Source organism: Cervus elaphus, chromosome X, assembly GCF_910594005.1.
Source record: "Cervus elaphus chromosome X, mCerEla1.1, whole genome shotgun sequence".
Taxonomy (NCBI): Eukaryota; Metazoa; Chordata; class Mammalia; order Artiodactyla; family Cervidae; genus Cervus; species Cervus elaphus.
In genome coordinates this window covers 38132280-38153076 of record NC_057848.1, presented here as the reverse complement: position 1 = coordinate 38153076, position 20797 = coordinate 38132280, and the positions used below count along the sequence as shown (strand labels likewise).

General features: G+C 32.3%; 1 protein-coding gene across 4 annotated transcripts in view; it reads left to right on the top strand.

The window, feature by feature from the left end:
- Positions 1-20797, top strand: part of LRCH2 (leucine rich repeats and calponin homology domain containing 2) — a 106540-nt gene that overhangs the window by 65920 nt on the left and 19823 nt on the right. For 2 of the 4 annotated variants that reach the window (XM_043896678.1, XM_043896677.1), the window contains exons 7-15: positions 1139-1226; positions 1557-1668; positions 2100-2197; positions 2294-2352; positions 4116-4223; positions 8142-8219; positions 10039-10104; positions 15664-15712; positions 15791-15907. In XM_043896678.1, coding sequence (XP_043752613.1) covers positions 1139-1226; positions 1557-1668; positions 2100-2197; positions 2294-2352; positions 4116-4223; positions 8142-8219; positions 10039-10104; positions 15664-15712; positions 15791-15907 — 775 coding nt within the window. The remainder of the gene's footprint in view (positions 1-1138; positions 1227-1556; positions 1669-2099; positions 2198-2293; positions 2353-4115; positions 4224-8141; positions 8220-10038; positions 10105-15663; positions 15713-15790; positions 15908-20797) is intronic. The other 2 variants (XM_043896680.1, XM_043896679.1) reach the window with 1 other exon arrangement.

Sequence of the window (20797 nt, the reverse complement as noted above, 5' to 3'; positions counted from 1 at the left end):
GGATTCTTTACCTCTGAACCATCTGGGAAGCCCCATTTACCTTTGTTATATCCTTCAGAACAGATAAGCATACTCCCTCTCTGGGCTGAGATCGCTTTGAAAGCAAACATATTAAAATGCATCTCATCTCAGGTGTTCAGCATAGTGCTTTAACCCTTGGTAATTGCTTCCCTAAGTTTGTTGATATACTCCTGAAAAGTATAAAATCAGTATTTGGGGAAGAAATATAGGAGATCAGGGACTTCAGTGTTAGATAATCTTGGGTTAAAACTTAGACTGCCATTTGCAAGTTGTATGTCATTGGGTCATTTTTTCAACCCTTTCTGGCCTGTTTCCTTTTCTGTAAAATGAGAAAGCACCAATAACCTGCTAGAGTTTTCACAAGGAATGTGAAGTATTATATACTTAAAATAAAATACTTAAAATAAATACTTAAAATAAAATACTTAAAAAAATTAGCCTGATTCTTGGCATATGTATGGTCATGTAGAGTATATGGTAGAGTATAGAGTGGTAGAGTATAGAGTATATGGTAAATATACAAATATATAGAGTATAGAGTATATGGTAAATTTGCAAATTCAAGTGAAAACTATTTTGCAGCCTGAGTAACATACTGTAATTCAGAAATTTGCAAGGACAGCTCTTTCCTCACACCAAAACAATTGCTTATTCAATGCTTTACAGGCATTTTTTGGGCCTTTTTTCTCTTAATTACATAATGGTTCTTATTTATGAAGCTAAATATATTTTTAGAGATAATGAAGATATGGTTGTATTAAGGTTAAAAAACATTCCAGCATTATATGGAGAAATTTGATAAACTCATAAGAAAAATAGGTCTTTATCAAGATGATTTTGTAGCAGGACTATCTGCTTTTCTGAATCTCTCAGGAGAAATAATAGGCTATTGTCAAGGCTATTGTTAACCTATTTTACAACAGAGCATGTGAAAATATTACATGAAGGACATGAATAAAGTGTTTTATCTGATCCGATATTTTTCCCCTCATATTTTTTAAGGATCTTACATATCAAAAGTATATATTCTATATTATCTAGCGAAATTTTAGGTCAATTATGTATTGCTTATTTAAGAAGAAAACCTTAACTGCCCTTAGAATTTGTATTTCCATAGTATGGAAGATTTTTATCCAAATAAAAATCATGGTCCTGACTCTGGAATTGGAAGTGATAATGGAGAGAAACGATTGTCTACAACAGAAGTGAGTCTTTTCTATTACTGAACTATTTTATTTTAAAATGTTATTAGAAAAACAAAAAAAATTTACTAGAGCTTTGAAGTAGATAGGCACTTGCACACATTTCATTTATTTTGCTTAAAAATGTGATCAGCATTGCATTTTATGGCCTCAAGTTAAAAAAAAGACTTGTACAGTTTTAAAAGCAAAACAGTAAAACTCATATTAATTTTTGGTTTTAAAACTGGAGATTTAAATCAGGTGTTCTGTACTTCATATATGGAATTAAAGCAACTTAATCTTTATCATATGTTTAAAATGCCTCATTTTTACTTTTTACTTTATTGCATTCAGCCATCAGATGACGACACAATTAGCCTTCATTCTCAAGTGTCAGAATCAAATAGAGAGCAGACATCAAGAAATGACAGTCACTCAGTAGGAAGTAAACCTGATTCTCAAAAAGGTAATTCATAAGGTGTCTGCTGCTTTTATGTCATGTATATAGCCCTTTTTAAAAATGAATATTTTTTTAAAAGTGGGCTTTAAAAATAATAGTGTGCGCGTGCTTGCTAAGTTGCTTCAGTCATGTTCGACTCTGCAACTTATGGACCTTAGCCTGTAAAGCTCCTCTCTCTGTGGGATTCTCCAGACAAGAGTACTGGAGTGGGTTGCCATGCCCTCCTCCATGGGACCTTCCTGACCCAGGGATCGAATATCTCTTGCATCTCCTGCATTGGCAGGTGGGTTCTTTACCACTAGTACCACCTGGGAAGCCCCCAAGTTATAGCATCTTTGATCTTTTATTGAGAAAAATATACTTTTTTCTAAGCACTGCAGTGACAGAGCACACTGTTTGCTATTCATATTTTCTAATAAGTATTAATCTATACTTAGACCAGGAGGTGTATGATTTTACTGACGCCAACACAGATGATGTAGTAGTTCCTGAACGAGGAGATGCACATATTGGATCATTTGTTGCTTTCCTTAAGGTAAAGAAAACTTTGAACAAATATCAATAACACATTCTCCTTAATCTCACAAAAGTGAACCATGCGATTTAAAATGATAACTTTCTTTTATATAAGGGAAAAGAGAAAGGTCCTGAAAAATCTCAGAAAAATGAAGAATTGGGAGATGAAAAAAGGTAAGCACACATGAATTTGCAAATTGAAGTACTGCTTATTAATACTTGAAATATCATTAGATATTTCTGCTTAAATGAATAAATTCTTTGTTCATTTACTTGTTAGGTTCAGATAGTTAATTTGTGAATATTTCATCTGTGTGCTTTCCTCAATTAAGCTGAAAATTATAGTAAACATATAAGTTGAATGTAGTATATACACTGTTTTTCTCCATAAGTGTAATTATAATGTCCCCATTACTATTATTGAAGAAAATTATACTTTCCCATACATTGCCTCATTTGAGCTATCTAGCTGTTCTTTAAAACAGATGGTATTGCTATAATTTGACCAATTAGGAAACTGAGACCTGGAGTTTCAAATGTCTCAAACTGAGGTGTTCTGACTCTTGATTTAATAAACTTTACATTACATGAGACTGGGTATGGTAATTTTAAGGGTATTTACTTCTCTGTTTTATTAAAATAATTTACTTTGGATCTTTTATGTATCCTTTGTCTTATGAAATGATAGAAATTGACCTACCACATTTTTTTCAGAAAGGAAAGAGTATTTGTTGAATACCTACCATCTACCAGGATCTGTGCTACATGCTTTCCTATGTTTCTTACTTAATCTTCACGAAATCCTACAGGGTGGATATTGTCCACATTTTTACAGATAAGGAAGGTGAAGCTGGGAGACTATAAAGTTTCTTGTCTAAAACCACTTAGCTAGTGTCCACTAGAACCGCGGGTGTGAGTCTAGCTCTCTGATCCCCAGGTTTTTCTCTTTTCTCTGTATTGTGCTTCCCTCAAATGACCTCATTGGTAACTTTTTAATAGTCATTAATTAATCATCTCTGGTGCCCCATAAGGAGGTTACAGTGCTTTGTTTTACTCTCTGAGTTTCATTTTTCTCTTACTTTCTCATATTATTGTATGAGGACAGTTGTCTTACCTTGAGAGACTCCAGTAGCATGCAAGATATGGTAAAGATACAGTCTTAGGTTTGATACCATTATTTATTTATTTACTTACTTACTTGCCTACTTACCTTTCCATGCAGCGTGCATGATCTTAGTTTCCCCACCAGGGATTGAATCTGTGTCCTCTTCAGTGAAAATGCAGAGTTTTAACCACTGGACTGCCAGGGAAGTCGCTGACACCATTTTTTAAATGAAATGCCTTTGGCATAAAATTACTAGAGTTTAGAGAACAATTTTAAAATTTCTTTGTTCTTTTTAAATGACAAAAAAGATACATATATTTTAATGAATATTTTTTGCAAATTTGCCAATCTATCTATTTTGCATTTTCACTACTTAAACATTTTACACAGGGATTTTAAAAATCAAAATAAATGAACTGATAAAAGCAGAGTGGTTTGATAAAATGAAAAAATTTCATAACATTTTCTATTTATTTCTAAAGATAGGCCAAATAGAGCTCTGTGGTCCTTATTACACTCAAGATGGAGAATACGCATTGTTAAATTACTATGGCTATTTCACATTTCAGAAATTACAAAATGGTAATGCAGTTTACTTTGTTAGCCATTAATTATATTAATATAACCAGTATGTGACATTTCCTATTGAGTAGAGAGGATAGATATTAATATGTTTGTATATTCCTTTAATATTCTTTATTTCTTATTTTAACATTTTAAATACAAGAACATTTCACGTGCTACTAAAAATAAAAAATGGTTTCTACATCTGAAAGCTGTCATAAAATATCTGCCTTGCTTTTTGGATAATCATGTTTATGTTACCTTTCAGACTTGGGAAAGAACAATTACTTGCTGAGGAAGAGGATGATGGTTTGAAGGAAGTAACTGATTTGAGGAAAATAGCTGTTCAGTTATTGCAGCAAGAGCAGAAGAACAGGTATTTTTTTCAGTAATGAGATTTAAATGGGCAAATTTTATAATCATTAAATCTGATATTTAAAGATTGTCAAATAAACAGTAAACAAGAAGACCATCTACTAAAAGGCAATAGGAAATACTTAGGAAAAAAATATAAAACTACATATATAATTAACAGAATACTTTATACTCATATAGTCATTCTATTTATTGCTTCAATATCTTTTTTATTCCTTTGTGCTAAATAATTGATATTCATCTTAGCTCACAATAGCATGATATGTTATAAGCATTTTTTCCAAGTACATGTCACAAGTATATAGTGTGCTTTTTATCTGATTTTGAGTTACTCGGGATATGTGTAAACTCCTTAAAATTGAATTATATAATCACTGATTAAATCAGTGTGACAGTTTGAGAGTCACAGGTTCACTTTAGTCTGTGTCTTGGTCAAGGAGCATTTCTCTCTCTGGCTAGGCTTTCTCCAAATGCATGTTATTGGCAATGAGGAGGACCTTGTGTTAATGAGTATAAAATCAGTGCAAGTCCATTTTTTATACAGAGAAGGTTCTTCGTGCTGCTGAGGGTTGGCTGTTATTGCCATCTTCATGTACTAAGAGTGCTACATTTATATTACTAATATTGAAATAATAAAGCAGAACTGAGATTTTTTTTGTTTGTTTTGAGAAAATTAAAAGAATAATTTTGGTGCATTTAATTTGGATAACGACTATGTTTTTTACATATTCAAAGCGATAAATGTTTATGGATCACAGGACCATGTTTCAGAATGTTTAAAAAAGTATGTTGGCATTTGCTTAAAGATGTTTTGAAAAATAATTACTATTAAAACTTATTCAATGACTGATGTGTGGTATTAGGGACCACTATAATAGTTTCTTTTTTTTTTTTCAGAGTATTTGACAAGGTTGATTTTTTATTGCTAAACAAGAGAATGATTGTTTCACAAATAAAACTTTGACCTGTGAGATTTAATTACATCAATTAGTAAAAAGTATATTGCCCTATAATAGTTTTTAAAATAACCACTAAGTATCTCTTTTTGCACTGCTACTACATTTATAGAATTAAAAACCATACTAGAAAGCATCTTTATCCCTTCTATATCTAATGTATCCTCATTCCCAATTGCCATTTTTTCTTCTGTCATAACTTTCTGTCACGCTTTTCTGTCATCCTTTTTGAAGCTTATCTTCTAATATTTCCTGTGATTCATTTCTAATGGGCCTTTTTTAAAATTGACTACTTATGAGGTTGTATGTGTTTTCCCCCTTCAGTATAATTAAAGTATTGATGGCCCCATTGGTTTAAGAGGTTGGATGAAGCAAGCCACCACCTGCTCTATGTAGCTTAAAAAATAGTTAAGTTTCTACCTCCCCTACTTGGCAGGTGAAAAAATTGCATTTATCTTTATGAGCAGAGAATATTGATTTTATAAGAACCCACAACAATATGTATTTCCCTCATGTCCAGAATTGCATTTGAGTGTATAATTTTAGAATTTATTATAGCCATATATATCATTTCTATATTTTCAGTTTTCTCCTATTGTTCTATTAGTTTTACATCTATCCCTCTGACTTAAATTACTCTTTCAACCTAAATACATCAAATGATGTTTCATAGGTCTTGCTTTTTGATAGTTTGTAATAAGTACAAAGCAGTAGCTAGCTCTGCCTTGTACATAGTAGGTATTCGTTAATACTGTTACTGGTTAATTACTTGAAAATGAGATCAAATTTAAAGCTAGTAGGAACCATTAATTTAGTTATGTTCCCTCTACATAATTTTTGTCATTTTTTAAATTTATGCAAAATTAATTTCTTTCTCTGAATTGTCTCTCCATTCTCCTTTTCAGATGTTAGTGCATATAAATTTATATATTTTGCATATATTTATAAGTGCATATATTTATAAGAGCTTTTTGGATTAATAATCAGTGACATTAATATTATAATAACTATGTTTAATTTTTGAAGGAATTAAAATTTTGCGATATCTGGTCATAAAGTAAGGAGTACATTTTACTTTTAAAATGTGTAGTCTATAGACAATTTAGATCCCTAGCCAATTCTGTTCATGGCTAAACTTAAACTGGGCTCAGAATTTTCTTATGCTGAATCTATTATTTTCTCCATTAAATCATATCATCCTTCCTTCTAAAATATCCTGCTATTGCTTATATTTCTTAGATTTAGATAATTAAAATTGTTGTTTACTGTTACAACACATAAATTTGAGTGAGTCTAAAAGTCAAAAGTAATCTTTTAAAAGAATATATTCCTTAGAGGATTTGAGTTTTTATACCTTCTCTGGTTGTAGATTTCCCCTTTCACAGTGTATTGTTTTAGATTCTAGCTTTATTAAATGAAGAATCTGAAATGCTATTTAAAATTGCAAATCAACCAGAAGTTGTAATATTTCTTTTTAAGTTTTAATATAATCATTGCAGTATCTTTGTCTATTTATTGTTAGTCTTGATTTAAAATAATTTATCTGGGATAAGATTATTCTTGTATAGCAAAAAGTACCACTTAGGATTTCTACTTTGACTGTATGCTTACTATTTAGCTGTTCTTTAGCTAGCTATTAGTGGAAAGTAAATGCAGTGTTAACTCTCAGCTAAATCTAAAAGAAGCCAGACATTGTTCTTCAAAATTAGAAGGAATTTAAAAACAGCTTATGTTGAATTCAGTGATGATTTTCTTAGAGCAGCTTTGCCACTTTAGTTCACACTATTTTTTTAAAGAGTATATGTAATTCTTTAATAAGGTTTATACTAGTACTTGGTGGATGAAACTATCCTAGGAAAATAACAAAAGAATATTGCACAGAATTAATAATCAAAAAGGGTGGGAAAAGAGATCACCAAGTAAACCATCAAATAGATAAATCATAAATGTTCAAAGTCTGAAGCCTAGTTATTTAGAAGACTGCCCTTCTTTGTCTAATTGAGATGCATATGTTAAACTACTTTGTATTGACAGTTTATTGTTAAATTTTTTAAAGCTAATCTTTATCCTCTTTCTTAAAAGATTGAATTATTTTTACTTGTATTTGAGTGTATTGAGTGTATTGAGTGTATTGGTCCCCTTGAGTCAGTGACCTTGTCTATATTAAAATAGCTGTTCCACAAATCGTAATTTTATTTTTACTATAATTTTTGAAGTTAAATAAAAAACTATTATCTTAAAATAATATTGCTCTGTAAATTATTTAACCAATTCTTCAAATTTCCACCAACTCTACTTATGTATCTTAGTATTAGAGAAGTGGCTACTGCTCTTTCTTATACTGATTTTCTTACTATGTGGCTTATTAAGTAAATGTTTAGCTGGCTTCTTAAAATTTGATTTTCATGCTAAAGAAAAGATTATATGAAGAATTTTGCAATGAATAGCTTCAGTTGAGTGGTTCCCATAGCATGTTCATTCCTGTTAGCTTATTCTGTAGTATTTTCTAATACATATTTACTTTTAATAATTATTTGATTTGCTTTTACGTGTATCCTGAGAGTTTTTACTTACTGTGGAAAGATGTACTTCTGAGTACTATATAATATAGCTAAATTTTAAAAAGTAATTATCAAAAGTTATATTGAAGTATAATTAATCAAGGATCACATAAAGCAAAATCAGATTTTGAGCAATTCATTATTTTAGTTTTGAATTATAGAAATTATTACATTACTTTTTCATGTGATTTTTTTCTTTTTCTGATCATATGAACTCTTAATTTGAGGAGCATCATGTTAACTTCTAGCTTGTTATAACTAATTAGGTAGTTCTCTCAACCCTTAAAATCTATCCATTCTTTCTTTTCTGCTTGCTTTACTAATGACTTCCCTATCCTCTCCCAAAACATCTTACTTCTTCCATCTTTTGGTTTGGTTGATGTACGTGAAATATGAATACAGACGGAGGCCTTTATGTTATAGAGCATCATTCAGTGAAAAATTCTTCCAGAGGACCAGAGCAGCAGGACGTGCATCAAGGTATCTAGAGTTTGTGGACGCCTTAAGTATTAAGTGGCCAGGTTGATGCAGCTGAATTATATATATACCTTTTTACCTAAAATTCAGTACTGGTACCTGGATTACAGAAGTGTTTTAATAATCTAGAATAGATATTTAGATAAAATAGACATTTATTTTGACTCTGAGTATCACACAGTAAAACATTAAATATCAATGTACACAGTAAAATTTTTCAGAGAATTTTCAAGCATATAAAATATGTTTTATCAGTAAGTAGAGCTCAACATTTTTCCTTCTCCTCTAACGTGACTCATGCACATCAATAGTTACAACACTAGTGTGTGTAGTTTGGGGAGAATTCCGAATTTACTGCAGTGGAGGGCATTGTAGTTTGATGCCCCCTTCCAAAGGAATAATTCTGACCCTCCCCTTCCCCCAGGATACCTTGCAGTGCTAAAACGGATACATCTCCTTTTTAAATCAATTTTTTACTCTTCCAGTTTTATCGAGATATCATTAACATACAGTCTTGTATAAGGTGTTCAGTATAATGATTTGACTTCCATAAATCATGAAATCATTATCATAAACAGTTTAGTGAACATCCATCATTTCATACACAAAACTAAAGAAACAGAAAAAATATTTTTCCATGTGAAGAGAATTCTTAGGATTCACTTCCTTTTTAAAAAATTACTCTTTAATGATGTATTTTTTCCTGATGTTCTTAGATATTTTATTATCTAAATTCCTCTGCATTTGGGGATTCAATACAATTTTAGTGCCTGTTGACACAAAGAAGAATAAAGGTGTCAGTAATCTAGAAATTACTTGGTGCAAAGCTACACTGCTTTGTGTGTGATACTTGTTTGCCTCTCACTGTAGCTTCCTCCTGTTGAGGCTCTACTAGATCTTAGCTAGTGAGAAAAACTGGGGTAATGGAAATTGGTTTCTTTATGAAACCATCTTTCTGGAATTACCAACTTATATTTATTTCATTATATATTTTAATAGTCAATATGTATCTTTAATTTGAAATTCTCTTCTTCTGTGTATTCTTTTGGTAGTTGACATCTGATTATATTATTTTGAATAAAAGGTAGATATTCTACTCCTTATAAAACTAAAATTTAAGATTGAAAATTAACATTTATATCCATAGTAAATAGGTAAATATTAAGGACTTAAATATATTAGTTACTTTTGTTAAAGATAGTTTATTATTCATTGCTTTTGACTTTGAGATCAATACCTAGAATGATATAAAATTATGAATAAATGGTTCTCTCATGTAATGGTTTATCACTTTATTTTTCTTTCTTTTTTTGATTTTCTTCAAATATATTGTTTCATTCTGTTATTAAAAGTTTTATAGACTTGTGGACTTTTTTAAAGAATTGAACTTTAGCACTGGCTTTGCATTTGGAGTTAAGGTTTATTACTTGGCAAAATAATTGTTCATTATGTTGACATGGCCCTATCATTTGCTATGCTGGGAAAAATGAAATCAGTTATGACGATACTTACACAGTCTGCATTTCTTTATCTTCTGTCTCAGCTAAAAGTTAGATATGCACAGGAAAATAACATGGCTGGAAAATATCCAAGCCTCGAGAAAGGGTTTATAAAAGAAAATACATGGAAGAATTGGTGAGCTTCATTCCTTCATAATAGCCAGTGAGCTTATATGGGCATCTGATCTAAATAATATTTAAATATTGTTTTCTAGCAAAGATCTTCATGGACCAGATGCAGTTTATTATCGACATTTTTATATCATGTATATACACTATTCTCTTTAATATATTATGAAATTAATGTGCTGATTTACTTCTAGGATTCTTAATCATTCAACTTATGTCATAAGAAACAAGCCAAAACAAACTATGGAATGCGAAAAGAGGTATAAAAATATCTTAGTTCTTATGGTTAATATTATATAATGAGAGCTGATCCTTTGACAGTAATGTTCCTAATGTAGGCTTTAATAGAATAATTGATATCAATTTAATATAATGAGATAATTTAAAGAATATGGCTTTTAAATGTTTTTTTAAATGTATTATACAACACAAGTTAAATTGACTTTTGATGTAAACAAATGCAAGAATGCTGATTTAAACTTTTTGTGCTCTCACCTGCATTTTGTTTTGATGACAGAATCATTTATCCATTTGTTGTTGTTCAGTCCCTAAGTCATGTCCTACTCTTTGCAATGCTATGAACTGCAGTACACCAGGCTTTCCTATCCTTCACTATCTTCCTGAGTTTGCTCAGACTCATGTCCATTGTGTTGATGATGCTATCCAACCACCTCATCCTCTCACCTTCTTCTCCTCTTGCTCTCAATATTTATCCATTTAGCAGACATTTATTTTATTACTATTATGGTCAGGAATAATGTGTTTATCATTGATTGTATTTGTTCTCTATGTTATAGTTCACTTTTTAATTTCTTTTTAATTAGGTTTTATTCAATTCTTCTATATGAAGGCATAGTCTAAATCCAGGTATATGAATTCCAGAGAACTAGAAGACCTTGAAAGTTTTTATTTATTCTTTTCGGTGGATTGAAAATTTGCACCAAACTCAACTTCTGAGTTATTCCTATGGGAATATAAAAGTCAAAGGCTAGGGTGTGGGTACAGATAACACACAGAGAGAATTAGCATTTGTTGAATGGTTGTTGTATGTATACTATTCTTAGTGCTTTAGCTGTATGATCTCATCTAATCCTCATAATAACTTATGAAGTTGTTGCTATTGTATCCCCATTTTATAGGTGAGAAACTGAGGCTCAGAAATTGCCATAGCTATTCAGGGTCACACCGCTAGTAAATGATATGAGAATTTAAACCCAGGATGTCTGACCTTAGAACCCCAACTTTTAATATATGGAAACAAGAACAGCTCGCTTTCTCCAGATGCATACCTTTCATTGATGTCTTTTCCAAACTACCTTACAATCCAAACTGGACTTACTTTTCCCAAATCTATTTCGTCTCCTGTATAGTGCACCTTGAGTGAATGTGCCACTGTGTGTATAGTCAACTTTGGAATCATTGGAAATTGCTTTCTCTTACACATTCTTCCCAATCCAGTCAGTCACAGAAAACTTTAGCTTCTTAACATTATTTGCATCTTAGCTTCTTAACATTATTTGCATCTGTCTCAACCTCTCCATTCCTGTTGCAGTTATGATGGCTCAGGCCCTGTCTTTTCTACCTGGACTACTGCAACAGTTTGCAGCCATACCTCGTTTCTCAAGTTTGGCCTACCTTTAAATTTGTTTTCTGTGCTAATGGTGTAAGAGTGATGGTTCTAAAGTACAGGCCTGACTATGTGTTTCCAAGTTATTAATCTTCTTTTTCTAACTTTTAGGATAAAGCTTAAAATGTTTGGCTTAACCCACAAGATTGAAGTGAGTTTCTGCCTAGCTTGAAGGCCTCAGCCTGTGTACTCTTGCACTGGCACCTTTTACAGCTAGGAACCATAGTACTCCTTCCTTTATTCCAACATGATTTCACATCTCTGTATTCTGTGTCCTGGTGTTTCTGCTGGGATTGCCCCTTCTTCTTCCGTTTTTCACTTAGGCTTTTAGAATTCAGTTCAAGCATAAGATAACTTTTTATACCCAAGTCTAGAAACATTCATCTGTCTCAAATTTCATTTGTGTGCATGTGTGTGCTCAGTCACTCAGTCATGTCCAGCTCTTTGTGACCCCATGGATTGTAGCCCACCAGGCTCCTCTGTCCATGGGATTCTACAGGCAAGAATACTGGAATGGATTGCCATTTCCTCTTCCAGGGAGATCTTCCTGACCCAGGGGTTGAACCCTCATCTCCTATATCTCCTGCATTAAACTGGATTTAACCCACTCTCTCCCTTTGTGAATACTGATTCTTTATCTTACATGTTTTTTTGTCCTTGAAATTTCTGTTACTACCTTCCTTCTCAGTTTCTTTCTTTTTTAAATTTATTTTCATTGGAGGCCAATTACTACAATATTGTAGTAGTTTTTGCCATATATTGTCAGTTTCTTTCATTTCTATCTTAAGCTTCCTCACCAGGTTCCTAACATTCTCTTGAGAAAGCCCCAATTACCCAAACTTCAAAATGGTGATATTTAATCTTGGCCTTTTCTTTACAGAACTCTTACTTTCACTTTTCTCATTTTCAGAACAGTCACCTAATTTCTTCTTTAAACACAAAACAAAATTTTAGTTTTTTTTTCTGTTTATAAGAATAATGTAGCTTTATTGTTTAAAAATAGGAAAATTTTATCATAAAGGAAAAAAGAAACATCATCTAGTATCCTAATCCCCAGAGATGACAAGTCTTAATATTTTGATATTTTCCCCTTTAAACCAGTTTTCTATATATATGCATGAACATTTGCATGTGCATGTGTATTTCTGTGTACATATGTATGTATATACATATGCACACACAGCAGAGTTGTATTGCCTGTTACCTACTCAACAGCTCTGCTAGGATGTATGATGCATATGAGACTTAACCTTCCCAAATAGTACTTTTAATCATTCTCTTTGTTCCTCAAAACTTAACTCTTCTTGCATTGTCCCCATTTCAGAAAATGTCAACTCCATCCTTCTATTAATAGTTGCTCAGCTCAAAGACCTCAGAGTCATCTGTAACTTGTCACTTTCTTTCACATCCCATAACTAATCCTTTAGCAAATCCTGTTGACTCTACCTTCAAAATATGCTCAGAATCTGATCATGTCTTACCACCTCCACACCTACCACCCCAGCCTTAGAAATTTCTTACTTCAGTTATAGCAGCCTTCTACTAAGTCTCCTTTCCACCCTAGCTTTTCTCTAGTCTGTTTTCAATAAAAAAAAAAGAAGAAGAAGAAGAATCAGATTGGTATTTTTTAAGTGTAAGTTACATCATGTCATTCTTCAGAATTTTCTAATGATCTCCCATTTCATTCAGAATAAAAACTAAGGTCCTTTAAGGACTTGTGAACCTCTGCATTATTTGGCTCCCTACTGCGTTCCTCTTGCCTTGTTCTTCCTGCTTGTTAGTTCTTCTCTAGTTATACTGGCCTCCTTGTTGACTCCCAATACACCAAGTTTCCCACCCCCTCAAGGCTTTTGCCTCGATTGGAATGATTTCTTCTCAGAAAACCTTATGGCTTATTCCCTTGTGTTTATGTTTCTGCCCAACTTTCACTTCTTCAGCAAGATATTCCCTGGACAACTTAGATAAAAGAGCATCCCTTTCCCATTCCTTCTTCCCTTTTCACATACCCTGCTTTACTTTTCTCCACAGAACTTAGTACTGTCTGACATTGTAAATGTATACTTTTTTACCATCTGACATTCTCTGTACTTTATTATTTATATCTCAGACTTCTTTATTTGTTCATTGTTTATCTTCACCGCCCCACCACCACTTGGGTGCATTACACTGTTGTTTTTATCAATTAGTAGGAGGAGACTATTTGAAATTTCCAACACTGTGGATTTGTCTTTCTCTTTAAAGTTCTTTCATTTTTCCTTCATATATTCTAAAGCTGTTATTAAATACATAAATGTTTAGGATTATAATGTCCTTTTGGTGGATTTACATCTTTGTCATTATAAAATGACTTTTTAAATATTCCTGGTTAGGGTGGCTTTTTTGTGTGTGGTGTACAGGGTCTTAGTTCCTCAATCAGGGACCAAACCCATGCCCCCTTCAAGAGATGCAGACTCTTAACCATTGGACTGCCAGGGAAGTCCCCTGTTTATATTCTTTGCTCTGAGGTATACTTCCCTGATATTATATAGTCACATCAGCTTTCTTCTAGTTTAGTTTCTTTCTTAGTGTTTACATGATATATCTTTCTTCTTCCTTTTATATTTAACCTATTTGTGTCTTTATGGAGAAAGGCAGTTTCTTGTTGTTAGCATATGGTAGTATCTTCCTTTTCTATCAAATCTGACAATCTGACTTTTAATTACAACATTAAGATTTTTAGTATTTAATTGATACTTCTGGTTATTAATGGATTTAAGTCTACTGTATTATTAGGTGTTTACTTTTTGTCTTATGCATTATTTTTAGATATCTTTCCTCTTTTTCTCCTGTCTTTTGAATTATATTTTAAAATTCCTATTTATCTCCATTGTGGGCTTATTAGACATAACTAGTTGTTATGTTAGTGATTGTTTTAGGGTTTAAAGTATATTTAATTTATCACAGTCTACCTTTAAGTACTATTATGCCATATGTATATTGGATAAGAACAAGAGTATACTTCTATTTCTTCCCTCCTGGCCTTTGCAGTATTGTTGCCATACGTTTTACATCTGTGTTAACATATTACATATTACATTGTTATTATTCCTGCTTTAAATAGTCAATTATTTCTTTAAAGAGATTTAAATAATCAGAATAATGTCTTCTATCTTTACCCTTTTAGTTACCATCTCCAGTAGACTTAGTTCCTTTGTGTAGCTCTGTATTTCCTTGTATATCATTTTCCTTCTATCTGAAAGAACTATTTTCACATTACTTTTACTGCTGGTCTGCTGATGTTGAATCCTTCAGTTTCTGTAATGTTTAAAAAAATCTTGCCAATTCCCTGGTTGCCCAGTGGTTAGAACTTGGTGCTTTCACTGCTGTGGTGCTGGGTTCAACCCCTGGTCAGGGAACTAAGATCCCATAAGCCATGTGGTGTGGCCAAAAAAAAGTATTTCACTTTCATTTTTGAAAGATATCTTTGCTAGTATAAAATTCTCATTTGATAATTTTGTTTTCTTTTGGTACCTTAAAGAGGATTTTCCCCTGTCTTCTGGATTGTGCTGTTTCCTGTGAGAACTCTCTTGTCAGTTCACTGAACCTAATGTGTATTTTTTTCTCTGTCTGCTTTTTACATTTTATCTTTATCATTTGTTTTAAATTTAATTGTGATGTATCTTATTGTAGTATTCATTTTTTTTGCTTGAAGTTCATTGTGCTTCTCAAATTTGTGTGTTTATTGTTTTCATGAGATTTGAAAATTTGAAGTCTTTATTTATCTTTATCTTTCCTATCACATAGCATATATTATTTTGGAACTTCAATTATGTTAGGTCACTTGAAGTTTCAAGCAGATCGTCTAAAGTAATTGTATTTTTCTTAGTTTTGGTAATGAATTAATATAATAAATATCTATAATATTTTTTGACTAGATACTACATTTCTTTTGGGTTCAAAAGTCCTTAGAGTAGCTCAGTGCATAGGGTGTTATTAAATAATAAATGCATTTTGATGTTTTTCAAAGGATCATAAGTTATTTGGAATTGAATATGTTTTGTAAAAGTTTTATGTTATTAGTTCAAAGCATAGGCATGGGTAACTTCTTAAGATTTCTGGTAAAAAGAAAAAAACGATAACTTTATAGTGTTAATAATGTATAATAAGAGTAATTCTAAATATTTTAAATATTAAGACATTTCTAATTTTTTAGTGTCTCAGCAGATGAAGTTAATTCACCATTATCACCCCTCATATGGCAGGTAAGAAGAAATTAAATTGCTGTTATATCTAATTTTTTTTTCTCATTTATTTCGTTAAAAGAAATTATCTTGTTACAGCCCTTAGAAAATCAAAAGGATCAAACAGATGAGCAGCAATGGCCAGAATCTCACCCTATAATCTGGCAGAGTGAAGAAAGGAGGCGGAGCAAACAAATTAGAAAAGAATATTTCAAGGTACTTTATTCAATTATAAAATGTAATTTGTAATTATTAGTTTTGATTTTATCCATTTTGTTTTACATTAGTATGACAGAATATAACTCTCTAGTTAAATATAGAAGATGTGTTATTTTATCTTGATTTCCTACATGTATGTGGGATAATTATATGATCCAGTTATTTACATAAAATTTCAGCAATTCAAAATAATTAAGAGTAGATCAGTGTGAATTGTGATTTGCCAGATACTTTACAAGAAATATGAATGTTTACTACACTGCTTGTTGTAGCAATATGTAATAATGTTTTAAAAGAATTGCCCCAAAAAGGTCTTTCTTTGAGTTTGTTTCAATAAAGAGTTAACAAATTTTCACAATTAGCATTTAACTGTTTCAATGTAAATAAATGCTATTTACATAATTCTAAAAAGCTTCTCCCCCATTTTCTTATTACCTTAATATATTTCTTAGGATGGTGTTTGTCTTGGCTCAATTAAAGGCTTGGGCCATCTGAATTATCTCAAATTTCTAGTTAGCAGAATTTTAATGAAATTTCATTGTGTACACCTTCCTAAACATTGTAATATTTTTTGTCTATTTGTGATTCAGGTCTGCTATATTTGTAGTGACCAGTCATTAGAATTGGAGTACTCTTGAATTTGTTATTGGAATTTCTGATTCAAATGAACAGTGAAAAGAAGTTCCTGCTCTATTCAGCAAATTTTGTTGTCTTTGTGGACTTTTTCTGTTTCCCCAAACCTAATTTGTCTAATAATAAATACATATATAAGTACATAGTTCTTATTTCATGCTGTTATCAGTTTGATGAAAGTGGATCTCTATGCACATTGATCAGTTTTCTTTTTATGGATGTGTAACATATATTTGGAAGTAGTAGTATATGCCCAAAACAAAAATGTTATATGTCTTAGTCTGTGTAAGTTTACATCATCAACAAATAATTACTGGATCCTTTTAATGAGCCTCATGTTACCTGGTCAATATGAGAGATAATGAAGAAATAAAAGACACAGGGAAAAAGGGAAAGACATTCTAGGTAGAACCCTGGTCAATACCCTTTACAAATCTGCAGTTATATTTACATTCTGGCATTTATTAATTTAAAATCCCCTCTTTTTGTTTATGGAACTTGAACAAAGGCACTAAAGGAAATTTGTTAACAGATAAAACTTGATGAATAACTGATGATGTGGTATAAATTTTAATATTTTTAACTAATAAAAGAGATTTGATTTTTATTTGATCTCTTAGTATAGTAAAAGCATACAGATTCTGTTTGTCAAAATACTTATATATGGCAGTTAGTAAGTGCCAGGCACTGTTCTAAGTACTTACTTTACAAATATCAACTCATTTAATCTTTATAACAACCCTGTGAGTAAGTACGTTTATTACCATGTTTACTTTATAGATGGGCAAATTAAGGCACAGAGAGGCTAAGTAATATGCTCCAGGTCACTTAGGGTAATAAACGTCTGAGTTCATTGAATCCAGAGCCTATGCTGTGCTGCCTGTTGATCTACTGTGGATAGCCTAATACCAAATGAACACTTTTGTTTTTTTAATTTATTGTAACTCAAGTAAAACTCTCAATAAAAATCTTAATAGAAGCCTCAGTGAACCTTTAAAAAATAGTTGTTTGATTTAATTAGAATAATTTGTTGTTTAATATTTTGTTTTCTATGGCTTAAGTATACCTTCCATAGTGTTACCATTTTATAAGTTGCTAAGGGATCAAATGAGATAATATTTGAAGAGTCCATAATCATCATTCAACAAATGTGAATTTTTACTATAGTTAATAAAGTAGGTGCAAAGATAAGCTTCAGCTGGGAAATGTTTTAAGCAGATATGTAGTTCTCCTCAATAGTCAGAAGATGTCAGTGTTAGGACACTGTAAAAAATTGAATGTCAGCAATTTTTTCCTAAGATGTTAAAAAACTGTAAAATTGAGATACTACTAAGTGAAGTCAAAAGCGTTATTCAGATTTGCCAATGTTTTCATGATTAAACTATTAAAATAGAAATTCATCAATTTCTGTGAAGTATCTTTCTTTCAAAAAGAAAATATCTTTTAATCACTTATCCCTCAGGAATCAAAAGGCTTACTCATAAGATACAATATTGAACTTAATTTGGATATACAGTTAATGTATACTACTCTAGAGATACATATCAAATTATCACTAAACTCACTCAGTGATGGCTCCTTTAACTTTGCTTTGTAATGAAACATAGAACTTTTGTGTAACTTTACCCCAGCACATATAAATGACTGAACCACAGTATTTCTTTGTTTGTGTCCCGTGGTAAATTATTCATGGTGCTGTTATTTAGGAGATTTATTGAAAGTGTGTGTGTGTGTATAAACTCTAGCTCTCTGGTTTCTTAGTTGCTAGGACTGGTTTGGGGAGGTATGTTTTTCAGGTAAGTCCCTGAAACAAAATTAAAAAAATGTTTCAACATGATTGGCCAGATGATGTGAGTAAGAAGATAATTTAGGTCAAACTATATGAGTAAGTAGATCATTGTAGGAGAGTTATGTTAACTCTTTTAGACTCTTGGCCACCCTTGTTTAGATTACTATTCTAGTAAATAAAATTTAATGTCATTGTTGCTGAAATAAAATCACTGCATTCCTCAAAGTAAAGGTATTCCAGAAAATACATTACTTTAAAAATAATCTTAGAGAAATTTATTAGTATATAAGCAAAGTATGAATATCTAACCTTTTGTTGATAATGTTCAATGTAAATTAGTTGCTTTCATTTCTTGTAGGAATGACAATAACAAATTTCTAAATGCATTTGATGATTCTTTTCTAAATATAGTTAAAAACACTAGATAACTGTGCTAAATTAGTTTTAAAGATTATTTGATTTATTTAAATGCCATATATATTTGTCTTCAAATGTATCTCATTACTTTTGTGATAAAGCATTTTGACTCTTAGAATACCTATTTAATTTTGTAAATATAGTATGATATTTTAATTAGGCTTAACCTGAAGGAAAATATTTTCGTGTATTTTCTCTGACTGTGTTTAACTGTATAACAGAATAGGGAAGCCAACTGGGCTTATGAAGTGAGTTGATTTGTTCTGAGTCAGTTTGTGCACAAATACTGTCTTTCCTGTGAAGTTAATATAAGCTTCAGAGATAAACGAACTGATCTTTGTGTTTCTTAAATAGGCCTTTATTGCATAGTATTTTAATTCAGAATTAATGAAACTTCAGTTTTTCAAACTAATATTAATTGAGAACAGCTGAGGTGAATTAGTAAGAATTTGAACTTACAGAATATTTTAAATCTATGTATATATTCAGATTTGGGTTTTAGGATCTTTAAATATGTACAGTAATGCAAAACAAGTATCTTTCTAAGTTTTTGTGTATAATGGATATTTTAAATTATAATAGTAATTGAGTAACAATAATGCAAGTCTCATCGAGTTTTTGACTGCATCATCCTCTCTTTCTTTGCTTTATCAATTATCTGCTTACTATTCTATGTCCTGTCTCTTTACCTTCCATCTTATAAATGTGCTCAGACCTCTACCATTATCCCCGATTCCCTTTTCAGCTGTTGCCTTGTTTCTTTGCTTTCTTCTGGGACCAAACTTGGCTTTTCTAGATCTGCAGTTTTTGATCACTCCTTAACTCACTGTGGACTTTCCTGGTAGCTCAGCTGGTAAAGAATCCACCTGCAATGCAGAAGACCCCGGTTTGATCCCTGGGTCGGGAAGATCCCCTGGAGAAGAGATAGGCTACCCACTCCAGTATTCTTGGACTTCCCTGGTTGCTCAGACGATAAAGAATCTGCCTGCAATGCAGGAGACCTGGGTTCGATCCCTAGGTTGGGAAGATCCCCTAGAGAAGGGAATGGCAACCCACTTCAGTATTCTTGCCTGGAGAATTCCATGGACAGAGGAGCCTGGCAGGCTACAGTCCATGGAGTCTGAAAGAGTCGGACACGACTGAGTGACTCACTTCACTTAACTCAATGCAGTGCAGCTTTTACTTCCATTTCTCCATTAAAATAGTCTCACTGCTGCTGCTGCTGCTGCTAAGTCGCTTCAGTCGTGTCCGACCCTGTGCAAGCAACCCCATAGACGGCAGCCCACCAGGCTCCCCCGTCCCTGGGATTCTCCAGGCAAGAACACTGGAGTGGGTTGCCATTTCCTTCTCCAATGCATGAAAGTGAAAAGTGAAAGTGAAGTCACTCAGTCGTGTCCGACTCGTAGCAACCCCATGGACTGCAGCCCATCAGGCTCCTCCGTCCATGGGATCTTCAAGGCAAGAGTACTGGAGTGGGTTGCCATTGCCTTCTCCGAAATAGCCTCACTGGAGTGTAACATACCTACTAACAGCAAACAAAATTCAGTGCAGCATTTCACAGTAATGAGACATCTTTCTTCTCAAAACCCCTTGCTTGGTTTCTTCCTCATTTTCCTTCCCTGGTTCTTTTTTCTTTTTGATACTCCTGGCTAACTTTTCTTCTGATTTTTCTCCTACTTGCTCTTAGGGTCTCATCCTCTTTCCTTACTCTCTCTGAAGCTCTTATGATTTCAGATGTCTCTTATTCTCCTGGGTCTAAATTTACATCTCGTAACTTTTTTTCACTTGTCTTTGTACCTGTGTTTCTAATTGTTTGGATACCATGTGTTTCAAATTTATCGTGTCTCCCTGTCCCAATCCACCACCATGGAACTTGCTCCTCCTCTCTATTCTTTATTTTAGTTAATAGCAGTATTACCCACCCAGTTTTCTAAGCTCTGTACCTCAGTCCTCCTTGATCTTGCTCTTTCTTTCTCCTCACCTACTTGTTCACCAGAATGCTAACTATACATCTTTCTCCAGTTCATTACCTCTTCTCCATATCTACT